The 14,089-nt window shown below is 59.8% G+C and overlaps 1 protein-coding gene across 1 annotated transcript in view; it reads right to left on the bottom strand.

The window, feature by feature from the left end:
• Positions 1 to 13,136, bottom strand: part of LRRC75A (leucine rich repeat containing 75A) — a 36,567-nt gene extending 23,431 nt beyond the window's left edge. The window contains exon 1 of the mRNA XM_082441088.1: positions 12,777 to 13,136. Within this exon, the coding sequence (XP_082297214.1) occupies positions 12,777 to 13,028 (252 nt within the window). The 5' untranslated portion in view covers positions 13,029 to 13,136. The remainder of the gene's footprint in view (positions 1 to 12,776) is intronic.
• Positions 13,137 to 14,089: the final 953 nt, after the last annotated feature.

Here is a 14,089-nt window from a genome sequence, read left to right as displayed (position 1 = left end):
AACATTTAAAAACAAGTGGTAAAGGGAATCCTGACACGCACTCCAACAGGATGAAGCGGGAGGACATGATGCCGAATGAAATAAGCCAGTCGCAGAAGGACGCATACTGTATGATTCCACTCGTATGAGGTCCCTAGAGGAGTCCGATGCATGGAGACAGAAGGTGGGATGGAGGCTGCCAGGGGCCGGGGAGAAGGGGATGGGGAGTCAGTGTTTACTGGGGACAGGGTTTCAGTGTGGGAAAATGAAGAGTTCTGGAGATGGATGGTTGCACAACAGTGTAGATGTGCTTAATGCCACTGAACTGCACACGTAAAAGTGGTTAAAATGATAAGTTTTATGTTATCTACACTTTACCACAATTAAAAAAAATCAAGTAGTGAGTTCACAAGACACTGGAACTATGTAAGCAGTGGGGAGAGATCCCTTAGTGCTGCTGTAGCAGGAGTTCTGTACCAGGAGGGAAGGTCACTGCTAAGGACTCTTCCTTCTGGCCCCCTGGGATGCGTCATTAGCGTGGCCTTGGAGGCGCGATCCCAGAGCCAAGGGCGGGGCGTGTGTAAACAGCTGAAGAGGTGGGGCCCTGAGGGCAGGAAGAACTGGGAAGGACGGATGCAAGGAACGGCAACAGACAGAATCTAACCCAGCGATGAAGCCGCCTGGATAGGGGAGTTGGAGGAGGAGGAGTTGTCTGGGGTACTGAGGACACAAGGTCGCTCTTGGGCTCACCCGCTCCCTCTTAACCCAGAAGGGGTTGAATCACACCGGCAGGTACTGGAGTAACACAGCTCAGATACACCCAGAAATTCATACATCTGGCATTTCACACACTTGTAACATTTTAGAGAATCACGTGAGTCAGAGTACCTAACAGATGAGGCCTGCAATTCCGATTTGGAAGGGGTAAGTGAGTAACTGACTTTAGGCTTATGATTTTAAGCAGGACGCTGAAGGAGGATTGGGCCGAGTTTGTGACAGTTCTGAAATGCTTAACAGAATTTAATATTCACCTTATTTATAAGCTTATTACATTTTAAGAACTGCTCAGGAGCTTGGGAAAGTCCTGCTTTTTAGGATGGCTATTTATAAACGTAAGAAAACTGGACATATTAAATTTGTAAAATCACTAAGATATTTAAAGAAACTTAACGAAGTTATAAGCCCTCTACCCTTAAATGTGATCATTTAAATCGACTAGATTCATAAGCAGAATAATGGCATTTGTAGGTTAGACTTAAAATCTTAGGGAAACAGTAGGCTTTAAAATTTTTAGTTCAGTATGTTGAATCGTAATTGAGAAAATCTAGCACCCATAAGTACTGTGTGTATCTGTATATATGTGTGTGTATGTGTGTGTGCGGTGTGTGCGCACAAACACATCCCAAGGACACCATAAACCTCCCAGGGACACGACGATGAGGCCGAGGTCCGGGCGGGCAGCTGTCCCCTTGTGTGTGTGTCCAGTGTAGCCCGTCCCCGGGGAGGGAGGCCAGAGGCGCACATGCACACACACACACACACTCACACACACACACACACTCTCAGACTTCAGAAACACCAAACAGCAAAGCAAACTTGAAAAAGTCATAAAAGCAACCGCCGCATTGGCCTCTCCCTGAAAGAAACCCGCTGGCATTGGCCTGCTTGCTGGCAAGGCTGCTCCCGCCGGCTCCAGGGTGGGCACTGTCCCCTCGGGCCCCCGGCCGCCGCTGCCCTGCCCGCTTGCCTGTCCGGCTGAGGGGCAAGGACGGTTCACTGGTCCCATCGCAGGGCTGCCGTCCCCCAGGGGTGGCTGGGGACTCCTGCTCTTCCACAACCACCGGCCCTGCAGGGTTTGAAGGCGGGCACCCTGGCAGGTGACCCTCCTTAACTGTGACAAGTGCCTGGTGGGTCTGCTCTCCCCGCCAGGACGCAGCATGCTGGCTTCACGGCTGCACGTTATTTGTGTTTTAACTTTGATGTCTTTAAAAATGACACTCTCTGCACAAAGCAGGCCTCTGGAAACAGATGTCTGACCATTGCCAAGTGTAATGCAATTAAAATCCAAGAAACAGCAGTAGCAACAAATAAATAAAAGGACGCTTTCTCTTCAGAAAAACATAAAATCAGCCGGGAGGCACAGCAGGCCTGAAGAGGGTTTGCTCTGCCCCCTGTGGTCACAGGTCCACCCAGGCTCTGCTCAGGGCCGGGCAGGAGCCTCCCAGGCTCCAGGCCTGAGTTAGCCCCTAGGTCACTGTGTGGCCCCGGGCACGTGCCCCTCACCCCTGCGCCTTCCTCCCATCCGATGTTTCACCTACTGCTTTAAGACTCTGAAAGGCTGGGAGCATTCGCGCTGCTTCCCGAACTTATCTTCCCGGCTCCCGCTCCCCAGAGCATCTTGTGGGCTTATGATTCTGCAGAAAGCCTGGGGCCAGCAGGTCCCTGAGGTCCACCGGCTCCTACATTCCACAGATTCTCAGCACTCTGTCATCCATCCCGCGCCCTCCTGATCTGTGCTTGGGAAATACTCCAGCGTTGATGGCTTCCGGTGAATGCATTTAAGTCCATTTGTCTTTCCATGCGGTTACTGTTGTACATTTTAAATAAAAGGTTTGGTCCACTGTGGAAGGAAATGCAGAAGAAGGGCTGGAGGAGTGACTTCAAGGCTCCTTCTGGCTCCCCGACGACCTGCTTTCCAAGCAGGACAGGCTTCACGGGACAGCCCATTTCTCAGAGTGGGAAGTCGAGGACCGGAGGCTGGTGATCAGTGGCAGTGCAGGGGGGCCCCGGGGGCCCCCGGAAGTGTCTTACCCGCCTCCCCCAGACATCAGCCCTCGGAGGACAAGTGGAACAAGTCAGGGCTCTCCAGAGGAACAGAACTGACACGAGGGGTGTGTGTGTGAGAGAGAGGGGTGTGTGAGAGAGAGGGGTGTGTGAGAGAGAGGGGTGTGAGAGAGAGAGGGGTGTGTGTGAGAGAGGGGTGTGTGAGAGAGAGGGGTGTGAGAGAGAGGGGTGTGTGAGAGAGGGGTGTGTGTGAGAGAGGGGTGTGTGAGAGAGAGGGGTGTGAGAGAGAGGGGTGTGTGAGAGAGAGGGGTGTGAGAGAGAGGGGTGTGTGTGAGAGAGGGGTGTGTGAGAGAGGGGTGTGTGAGAGAGAGGGGTGTGTGAGAGAGAGGGGTGTGTGAGAGAGAGGGGTGTGTGAGAGAGAGGGGTGTGAGAGAGAGGGGTGTGTGAGAGAGAGGGGTGTGTGTGAGAGGGGTGTGTGTGAGAGAGGGGTGTGTGAGGAACAGTGACTGTGGGATCCGGCAGGTCTGAAGGCAGGCAGCCTGGGCAGCATTCCTCCGCCTTTTCTCTCAGGGGACTTCAACTGATCGCATGAGGCCGACCCACACTACAGAAGGTCACCCGCTTTACACAAGCTTGGCTGATTTAACGTTCATCTCATCTAAAAAATATCTTTGCGGCAGTATCTAGACTCACATTTGACCAAACACTGGGTACCATGGCCTCGCCGAGATGGCACATAAGATCAGCCCCCCACCACAAACTAGGGGTCTTTACCACTTTAAATCTCTAGGTCAGAGGCAAGGCCCGGGCACAGCCTCCGAGAATCCGGGTGAGCAGAGATGAGTCACACAGGACTGGGAGTCCAGCTCCAACGCAGCTCACACCCAAGTGCAGGGTAAGAGGTCCCCCAGGTCCACAGCGCGGGCGAGGCCCTGCCTGCGCTCCAGCTCAGCTGATTTCCCCAAGGCCTTTTCTCTGGGCAGCGGGGAGGGCGGGAGTGGACCCAGGGAAGGAGCCCCGGCCAGGTGGACTCTTCCCCATCTTCAGGCCCTGCTCCTCCTCGGGGCCTCACTGCCCCACAAGTGGAAGAACCGGGGGCCACAACCAGCAGCAACAAGAAAGAATCAGTGAGCCTCAAAGGCTGCAAAGGGCAGTGTCCTTGGGGAGGGAGGGCTTTTGCCTGGTCTCTGGGAGGTCACCGAGTTTGTCCACAGCTTCCGGGGACCCTGGGAGGGCTGGGGTGGAGGTGGGAGTGGGTGAAGTGAAAGGGCCAAAGTGACAGGCCCGTGGAGGCCCAGAGCCTCCTGCCTGGGTCCCAGGTCTCTCTCCCGGTCCCAGGGTCCCTGGGTTCTGCCCACAGGATTTCCTTGGTGGCGTCTCCCCCACAAAGCACGGCCCAGGTGCAACACACCGGCTCTCCCGTCCCCCGCCAGCTGCCCCTGCTCCTTTGGGCTTCCTGGCCAGCTCCTGCCGGCTTTCCAAAACTGTTTCTCCAGTTCCATCCTGCTGCCCCCTCTCCTATTCCAGGCCTGCTCCCCCAACTTCCTGAGCCTCTGTCCCCCTCACAGTGCCCTCTTCTGGGCCCTCACGCGTGGGCCAGCCTCCCACTGAGATGTGTCACACCGAAAACATCTCTATTATTCTCCCCCTGCTTGACTGGGCTGATTCTCAACCAGCAGGTGATTTCTGGAGAGATGGGAACTCTCAGAACAGGTAACTTGGAAACTTGTGTCTGAGTTTCCATCTCTGAGAACCTCCCTCCTCCCGATGGTCCCTGGGCTGGCAGCTGGTTGGAAACCCCATGGGAGTTTTTACCCAGAAACTCCACAACTGCAGAAGAAAATGGAAAACATAGATCGGCCAATGAGAATGACAAGAAGTTCAGAAGACTGGCTCATACTGGGAAAAACTAAACTGAAGGGAGTTATTCCATCTGGAGACGTGGAGCTTATTTACAGGGGGTGGAAGCACCCAGACCTAATTTCCCCCAGAATCAGTGGAGGCGGGGATGAAAACAGTCTGGGAAGCTGGAGAGGAATTCCTGGTCCCCAGGACATGGGGGAGGGGCTGGAGTCCATGGGAGCCCAGCAAGGAAGGACTCTCTGATCTACCTGTGTCCCCCCTGGTGCTCCCCCTCTGAGCCTGACTCCAGACTCACTGAAGATGTCTTTGCATCTGTCCAATGCCCTTGGAGAGGCAGGAGTGTTGAGCTGGAACCTTCTAGAAGAAGATGCCCGATCGTTTCAGCTCCCTGATTCAGGAGGGAGAGGGCAAGCGTTCAGCTCAGAGGCAGCAATCATGCTCTGGCTGACACTGCACTGTTCCCTGCCGTAGGTGATGTGGGAAGGCTGTGCCCGAGGGAGCAAACGGGAGAAGGGGTGAGCCTCCTCACTGGCTTCAGCTGATAAAGACTGAACTTCTGCGCACCTTCACCAAGGATGCTAAGTACAGCTGTGCAGGATGCACACTGCACAAGGGTGTCTGGGTGGGGCTGAACTCACCAAGCCTTGACTTTGTCTCTGCCAGCCAGAAAGGTGTCTTCTTCTACTTCTCACAAAGGCACTGTACGGGCCAGGAGCTGCCTTACATCTCACTGAAGGACTGAGGTGATGAGGCACCACTGGGCCACCTGGACTCACTCACTGAATGGCCTTCACACCCCCCGAGTCCTTGGTTGCCAGGAGCAGAGCTGTGGCCACGCTCCACTGTGCGGGCAGCGAGCTCATGAAACACACTCCTTACTGGGACCACGCTCTCTTCGGGCTGTGCTCCGCTCTCCACCTCCTCCAATTTCATCTTGGCCTCCACTGCCTCAGCATCCCACTTTAACAAACAAACCACTGAAAAAGTACCACTTGGAGAACGTGCTGGGGGACAGGGGGCCAAGGGCATGGGAAGGGGGTGTGGACAGGAGAGGCACAGGCCTGAGCACCAGGGCCGCTGGGAGGGGCCGGGCCGGGCAGGAGAGACAAAGCCCCAACTAGGAAGCGGGGGGCTGGCGCCCTGCAGCTCCCAGCCCAGCTCCTGGTCCACTTGGGAGCCCCGAGGGAGGAAGGGTTTGTGCCGGTGTGCAGAGGTCAGCCCCAGGGGTCTGCTTCCCTCCAGAAGCCCAAGCTCTTGCACAAGCTGGGGACAAGGGAGTGACATCAGCACACGACTGTGAATCCGGCTCGTGTGGGAATGAACGGGTCCATCCCTGAATCCACGGGAGCCTGGTGGAACCTGCGTGGTGGCAGGGAACCTCAGTGGTCATCTCAGCCACACAGCCCTTCAGTTTGTTGGTGGGGAAACTGAGGCCAGAGAAGGGAAGGGCCTGGCAAGTTAGAGCCTGAGCTGGGACCAGAGCCGAGGTGCCCCCAGTTCCCAGTGAAGGCGGCCACCAGAGCGGAGACCTTTCTCTGAGCCCCGCTAAGCACCTGCACTAGCACGGGCCTCCTGATCCCTCACAATCCCTCCACGAGGTGGGGGGACAATTACTACTGGTTCTTCTGCCTCCCGGGGCCTAGACCAGTGCCTGGAAGAGCGGGCACTAGGCTGTGGGACACGTGAATCACTCTCAGGTCTTAGTTTTGCTCATCTGTATTTTCTTGTTTTCGTACAATGATGATGCACTGCGCTTTTATAATATTAAAAAAGAAAACCCACCATTTTTTGCTTTAAGCAATATCCTGCTGACCTCACAAGACTATTTAAGGAGCAAAATAAACAGGAGAAAATGCGTTATGGGCTGGGAAGCAGCATGCAGGCGGGAGGGGTGTCTCCAGCGCCTGACCTCCCGCCCGAGGCACCGGGCACCGACCAGACCAGACAACGAAACCCCCACCCCCCCCACCCCCCCCACCCCCCCCACCCCCGCCACCTCCTTCCAGTTCTCACGGCCCCCATGGCCGCCTTCCTGCCATGGAGGCTGGGGCGTGGCGGCTGCAGGGGGAAGCTGAACAAGATTGGGCCAAGTAACAGAGACGAAAAGTCTGCTTCTCGCCCAGGGAGAGGGAGAGACGCAGAGAAGGCCCAGGAGGCGGGCAGGAGGGAGGCAGACAGAGGCCGGGAGGTGGACGCCAGAGCAGGCAGGGGCAGCCCTGGAGGTGGGCACAGACCTCAGGTCCAACGGGAGGTCACCCTGCAGGCCAACACCGACACCCTCCACTCTCGCCCGACTCTGCGTCTACCCTAAGATGAAGTTAGAAGCATCAAAATGCCACATCCCTTGAGCAGCAGCCGTCGGCACCACTCCATATGGCTGCAGCAGCCAGGAGTTTGAGCTAATAAAAGTTAAAAAAAAAAAAAAAAAGGCTGGGAAATGTTCCCAGAGAGCCACGTGGGCTCTGCTCAGGCCAGGGGGTGGGGTGGGGAGGAAAGCAGGCGCTCTAAGGCCCGGCCCCGCCCCGCTCGGCCTGTCAAGGTCACTGCTCTCATTAAAAGAGCGGGCTCTCCCAGCGACAGTGACGGAGCCCGCCGGTTTACACCACTGCTCCCACCCCCCCGTTTCTCCTAAGGAGAGTGGATGTGACACAGCTGGTGGGCCAGGGGCTGCAGCATAGGGGTGTGTGTGTCGTCCTTCTCACAGGTCGCCCACATGCTGCTCCTGGTGGGAAAGTGACGGGGGGCAGATGGCTGGCTGAGACCTCCCCTTGGGGTGGGGATCTCCCCGGACGTTGACCCCACCCCTTGGGCACCCCGATGGGGAAGCCAGAGAAACCCTAATCACCTGGATAACCCTTTTGCAGGTGGCTCCCGCCTGCAGGCGTGTGTGGGCTGTGTGGGCGGACCGGCGGAGCCGCTGGAACCCTGAGGATGGGGGAGGCTGACAGTACCAATGCCTCCGGTTACTGGCAGGATGACTCGAGAGGTCTGAGCCAGACCCTGCTGGCTCCTGAGCGAGGACACTGGGGGGGGCGGGGGGGGGGAAGCATCCCTGGAGAAGCTTAAAATCCTCTCGACAAGGATTTCCTGTGCCCGGTATACGATCTGTGGCCTCTGCCAGCAAAGTGCACTTGGAAATGAGATGACTCTAGGGAAGGGGAGGGTGCACCGATGCACCAAGGCGGCGTTAGGCAGGGCGGGGGGTCTGCGGTGGAGCCCAGGCTGCTTGTGGGCATCTCTGAGGGGGCGGGCATTAGCTCTAGAAGAGGGCCCCCTCCGCACCACACCTGAAGCCAGGATAGCTGGCCCAGCCCCGGCCCTGCCGTCTCCCCCCGGCCATACTGAGGTGGCCGTGTCCCTGGCCTTGGAAACCAGTAGAGCAGGAGGCCCTGGCATGGGGTTCCTCCTGCTTCTGCAGCCCTGGAAATGCCCAGCCTGGTCAGAGAGCAGCAGCGCTTAAAAAGGAAGGTTCCTCTTTGCGGATGGAACGAACATGATTCAGCACAAGCAGCGAGTGAGGAATGCGGAGGCCAGCCTCGCGTCAGGCTCCACTCTCTCCTGCCACCTCAGCAGAGGCCCTAGACTGCACCTGCCGTGCGGGATCCCCACAGAGCCCTCGGAGGCCGGGCGCCGTGCCACTCCCCTCTCCAAGAACACCACCGCCTGGCGGGCTGCCAGGCACAGCCGATCCCTGCCGACACGGCTCCCAGGAATCAAACCAAATGAGAGCAAACTCGCCAGATCTCACGACCATACCAGCAGGCCGGGCAAATAAGCCCCTGGATGCACAGCCCAGATCCAAGGGCTTGCTGAGGACATGCCGTGACAGTGCGTCCCCAGCACACGCCTCACTAAAGATCGCAGCAGCTGGTGTTCAACACAAAGGCAGTGGTGGGGTCTCCACCCTCAGGAAGCATGTGACGTAGTCTGACAAACAAAATGGACAGCGGGGAAAACTACATCTGTACGCACGATTAAATCCACACAGCCTAACCGGCAACCGGATCTCAGAGTCGTGGGCTGACGTGGCTCAGGAGGGTGGCCTTGGAAAGGTAAGGAGCATTCCACGGAAATGAGGAAGTGCATCCCAGGTGAAGAAGAACAAGATCAAGGCTGAGGGCGGGGAACTCCCTGCTCTTTGTCTGGTGGCCTTCCAACCTGCTCACCTAAGCCATCTTCTCGGGGGGTTGTCGGAGGAAAAAGGCAACTCTTGCTCGTCTTTCCGCCTCCAGGAAGGAAAGAGCACCCAGCCTCCGGGTCCCCAAGGGCCCTCCACGTGCTCGTCCCTCAGCCAGCCTCCGGGGGCAGCCAGTCGGTCACCCTCGGCTCCTGAGGGCTCTTTTCCGCACTGCTGGTGAGGCTCCCGTTCCCAGGCGTAGCACGAGGCCAGCCCAGCCACCCTGGCCGCGTGGACGGAGCCACACCGGCGGGCTGAGCCTGGAACAGCTCTGCTCAGTGGGGCTGCGCCATACTGAGCGGCAATAAACCAACCCGATCAGACCCTCTTTATGGGAAAGCAGGGAGGAGGTGGCCACCTCAGCCTGGTGTATCCCGGGGAAACTGAGCCCTTACTCTGGCGCTCCGTGAAGCTGGCTGATGACCCAGTCTGGGATTTGGGGACTCAGAGAAACCACTGCTCTGAAGAGATGACACCCCACCTTTCATGTAGCCTGGCACTCGCCCTCTCTCCATGACTAAAGGTTACTTCTTCCCCAGGGCTCCTTGAAGATGGCAAGTGTGAGCCTTAGACTTAGGAAGCAACATCTGGGGAAGGGTGAGGCCTGCAGGAACGGGGCCGGGGGAGGGGAGAGGAGCGGCCTCTTCTATCCACAGCTGACTTCCTTCATCCCCACGAGCACCGCCCCACACTGCTTCTGAACTTGCAGTGAGCTTCTGACCCGGACTGAGCCCTGGTCAGGTAGACAGAATCTAAAACATCCTGGGCCCGGCCTGAGAAAGGGTACGAGACCCTGCCCGCAGCCCGCCCAGACCCCAAGCAGATTCTCCTGTTTCTTATCGTCGTTGCCGTGAGAACAAGTCTTGATTTGCAGAGCCAAGGCAATTTCACACACTTTGTAGCATTTGCTCTGCTCAGTACCTCAGATACCCTCTGGGAAACAAGGAAACACCACACAGAGGTTATCAGCTGGGTCCAAGGTCAAAGCAGACTGAGGACCGGAAGGCAAGCTGCCCGAGCTGACCCTTGGCCCCAGGCTCTTATTGAGATGACACGGCTCCTAAAGGGAAGGGGGCGGCTCTCTGCTCCTTCGAGGCAGCTGGCAGCTTCCTGGCATCCTGCCTGCACCCCTAGCACAGCTCGGCATCCTTAACATTAAGGAGGCCTCCTGATTCCTCTCTGGCAAGGGACAAGCACAGACAGACTGGAGAGGCTCCCATCAGGGAAACCAGCCCCCAAATCTTAGGTTGGAAAGAATCCTAGATTCAGAAGCAGCAGCAGCGGCAGCCACTCTCCTTCAGCCCACCGTGAACTGCCACACGTGGTCCCGGGGTCTCTAGTTCCACATCCTGAGCCTGTAGCAAGTCACATGATCGGGGGAGGGGAGGTCCCAGATGGGGGCATATCCTGAACTTGGGGTCTGCGAACCCTCCGAAATACTTGCAAGACTGTGAATGTTGCTGCACTGGTCTGGGAAGAGTGTCTAGAACTCTTTCAGGGCCACAAAAAGCTCAGGGACTCAAGGGGGTGAAGAACCACAGGGACTGAGGACCTCCAGCCTCCTCCCCGCCTCGGGCTCTGGGCAGCCACACACGTTGTCAAACACAGGAGCAAGTGAGGACGGCCGTGACTGTGGGGCTGCCGTCATCTCCGCCTGTTCCTCTTCATCAACGCCACCCTGCACCTGGTGGGGCTGGGACAGCATCCCAGCAGGACCAGCCCCTGAGCTCTGCACACCCCGCCTCTGCCCACTGTTACTGACGAGGCCTCGCTGGCCCGACCCCGCCGCGGCCCCGGTGTTTGCCCCTCTCTCAGTGACTGCTCATTCCCTTTCTGAACATCACCACCTCCAGCCTAGAGGAGGAAACTGGAAAGGAAAATACGATTCAGAAGAAAGAGCCACTTCAGTGCACAGCACAGATGCAGCTCTCCATTCCTCCAATCAGCCTCAGGGTCCTAAAAAACCACCTCTTGGTTTCTCACAGACATTTGGACACCCGGGGCTCCCCTCCCACACTGCCCAGGGCCCACAGCCACTTCCTGGAGGGACCCGGATCTGCAAGTTCCAGGCAACACAGCTCTCCAGGCGCCTTGGGCAGGCCCGTCACTGGCTCCAGAGAGGCCCACAGACCTCACCCGGAGGTCAGGAAAGCCCAGTACACGGCTGGAACTGGAGGGCGAGTTCTGCTTTCACAGAAAAGGGTGTGCCTGGTTACCCTCTGCCCTCCATCAGCCCTCGCAGTCCTGCCACTGAGAAGGGTGTCAGGACACCAACAAGACACCATCTCTCCGGAAACGCTCTCTGTCTCAGGGACCCTGTGGGGGTCACAGGGCTGCATCTACTCTCCGAAACCAGCTTCCCCAGGATGTGGAATCACACTCAGCCTCAAGGCTCTGCCTCACCCCGCAGGCCCCAGCGGACGGACTGGTGGCGCTGCGCTCTTTTACCCTCCCAGAAGGGCTTGTCTGGACCTCCACCGTCAGCCCCTCCACGGTCCTGAATCCTCCGAAGCACCCACCCCAGTGCGAGGGAACAGCACATGATCAGAAAAACCTTCTCACTGTCTGGTGTGCAAATGGATATGACGGTCTGGAAAATCCATTATGCTGTTTGAAAGCAAAACAGTTTCCACAGAGGCCATACGCTGGTTTCCAGTTTTTGAAAGACAAAGAAACACACGCCAGGAAAGTTATGTGGCGCGGAATGTCATCTTTCTTTGATGACTGGGCTCAGAGGAGGCACCTGGGGACCCAGTGGCATCTCAGGCAGCCTACGGACGCTGTTTGGGAAAGTGGAGGCCAGAGCGGAAGCCTCTGCTTCCCTCTCCCTGTGCAGCACACACCCTGGGAACACACACTCCAGGGCAACCCACACCACATATAAAGGGGGTTGGGGGTCTGCTGCAGACTCCAGGAGCGATGTGGGTCTGATTCGATTTCGGAAGCTCCTCCCGGGAAGGCTCTCCTACAGCCTCTCTCATCGGTGATGGGAGAACTTCAGAAAGACCACCCGAGAGACTCCCGCCCCCATCCCCTCCTGACTCCACCACTAACGGGGTCAACCTAGCAAGAACACGGGGCTTGGACTCAGCTGCCCTCACAAAGCCCCGCCAAGACAACCTCTGGGGATGCAGGAGGTGCACCCTCCTGCCTCTCTGCCACTCCACAAAATCCACGGAGCAGGCCGCCCCCTCCCTCAAAAGAAAGTGAGGAAGGAAAAAAGCCAAAGAGAGGCGGGGGACAGCGTCAGCCCCAGGGCAGCCCCAAAGCAGAGGGGACCAGCCAGACGTGCAAAGACGGTCCCTAACCAGCGGGGCAGGGACGGGAACAGGCTGAGGGCAGAGTGCAGGCAGCCTCCTGAAGTCCCTGCAGACAGACAGTCACGTAGGAACCCTGTCCGGCCCCCCCCCCGCCCCCCTCCACTGCTCCGCGGGGGCTCCCGGCAGAGCGCCTGCCAAAGTTAGTCACGAGAGAGAAAACCTTGTCGCCCACCCGAACCGCCATCCGGGACGCCTCTCATCCAGGAGGCCTCCCGGGTGGGCAAAGCCCCTGGGGACTGGCATCTCACCAGCCCCAGGGCTGCGCCCTTGGACGCCCCCTGGGGAAGCTGACGACTGCGCATTCCTTGAGGACCCTTGACGGGGCTGACTGCCGGCGGGTAGAGGGGAAGAAAAGCGCCTCGACCCAGGCAGGCATCCCCTCCCGCGAACCGTCCCCGGGACCAGCCTCCTCCTCTGCCTGCAGAGGACTGAAGCGGGAACATTATTCCAACAGGTCCCCCGCAGCCGGGCCTCACCGGGCCAGCCTTTTCCTCCGCCCTGCCCTGAGGCCTCGAATTCAGGGGCAGCGCCGAGGCACCTGCGGCCAGACCGAGCTCCATCCCCGCGAGCAAGGGCCCGGGCGGTGCCCCTCGGCGCTCCGGGGCCTCCGCGGGAAGGGGCGGGGCGCCCCCGCGCCCCCTCCCGGCGCTCACCTGGCGCAGGTGCTGCAGCAGCGTCCCCGCCTCCTCCCGCCGGCCCTGGCGCACCATCCGCAGCAGCTCCTGGACCATGCCGACGCGCCGGTGGTAGGGGGGCAGCCCCGCGCCGGCGCCCGCGCGCCCCGCCTTGTCCCCGGCGCGCAGCAGCAGCGACGCCCAGAAGTCGGGCCGCTCGCGGCGGGGGCCGGGCGCCGCGCCGGGGCTGGCTCTCTCCGCCAGGCTGCCCTTGGTCTGCCGGGTGCCCATGCCGCCGCCGCCGCCCGCGCTCTCCGCGCCGGGCCGCGACGCCGCGTCCCCGCCGCCGCCCGCCCCTCTGCCGCCCGGCGCGCGCGCCTCCCGGGCGGCAACTTTGGGGGAACTGTTGCGCGCGGGCGGGCGGGGGCGGCGGCGGCGGCCGCGCTCCTCCTCCGCGCTCCCCGGGCGCGCTCCCCCGGCGCTCGCCGCCCGCCCGCCGGCCCCGCCCCGGCCTGGCCGCCCCGCCCCCGGCTCCGCCGTCGCGCGCCTCCCGGGCCTCGCGTGCCCCCCTCCTCCCCTCCCCACCCCTCCCCTCCGCTCCGGCTGGGCCGCCCGGCGCCCCCTCCCTGTGGTCCCCGCGCCGCGCCCCCTGCCGGCTGCCGCGCTGCGCCTCACGGGCGGTGGCGCGGGGCGAAGGGGGCAGCCGGGGACTTCACTCCCGGCCGGCACCACTCTCCCCAGATGCTTCCACGACCGCGCGCGGATGAGGCCCATGGGAGAGGAGGGGAGGGGAGGGGGCCCGTGCGCTCGGCGACGTGGGGAAGGTTTGGAGCATGGAAGCTGTGGGGTGGGGGGGGCGGGACTCAGCCCCAGAGTCGGGTTTCTCAAAGTGGGCGCCGCTGAGCATCAGAGCCCAAGTCGTCCGAGGGCTGGTTGAGAACGCAGACTCCCGGGCCTCGCCCCAGACCCGCCCGATGAGAGTTTCCGCGGCGGGGCCTGGCGAGCTGCATTTTTAGCCAGCCTCTCGGCTGAATCTGACGGACACTCCTTTGAGACTCGGCCGGTGGCGGCGGGCGGTGGTGCACAAACCAGAAACCAGGTGCAAGGCTGCGTGTTGTGTGCGTGTTCTTTTAGGGAGAGCCCATTGCTTGCATCAGTCAGTGTCAAAGGGTTTGGACCATCCAGGTGCAAAGAACAGCTGTCTTCTCTTGCTCTTGCTCTCACACGTCTGGAGAAGGGGCCTGGGGGTAACCCCCGTGCGGAAAAAGCAGAAGCATGCCTGCATGCAGCCCCACGGCACATTCCTACCGTCCCCTCCCTTCCTGGCTCCACACCAGACCAGCCCTCACCCC

Source organism: Balaenoptera physalus, assembly GCF_965194825.1.
Source record: "Balaenoptera physalus genome assembly, chromosome: 20".
NCBI lineage: Eukaryota > Metazoa > Chordata > Mammalia > Artiodactyla > Balaenopteridae > Balaenoptera > Balaenoptera physalus.
Note: the sequence above shows the minus strand (reverse complement) of the source record. Positions and strands in the feature narration are given on the sequence as shown.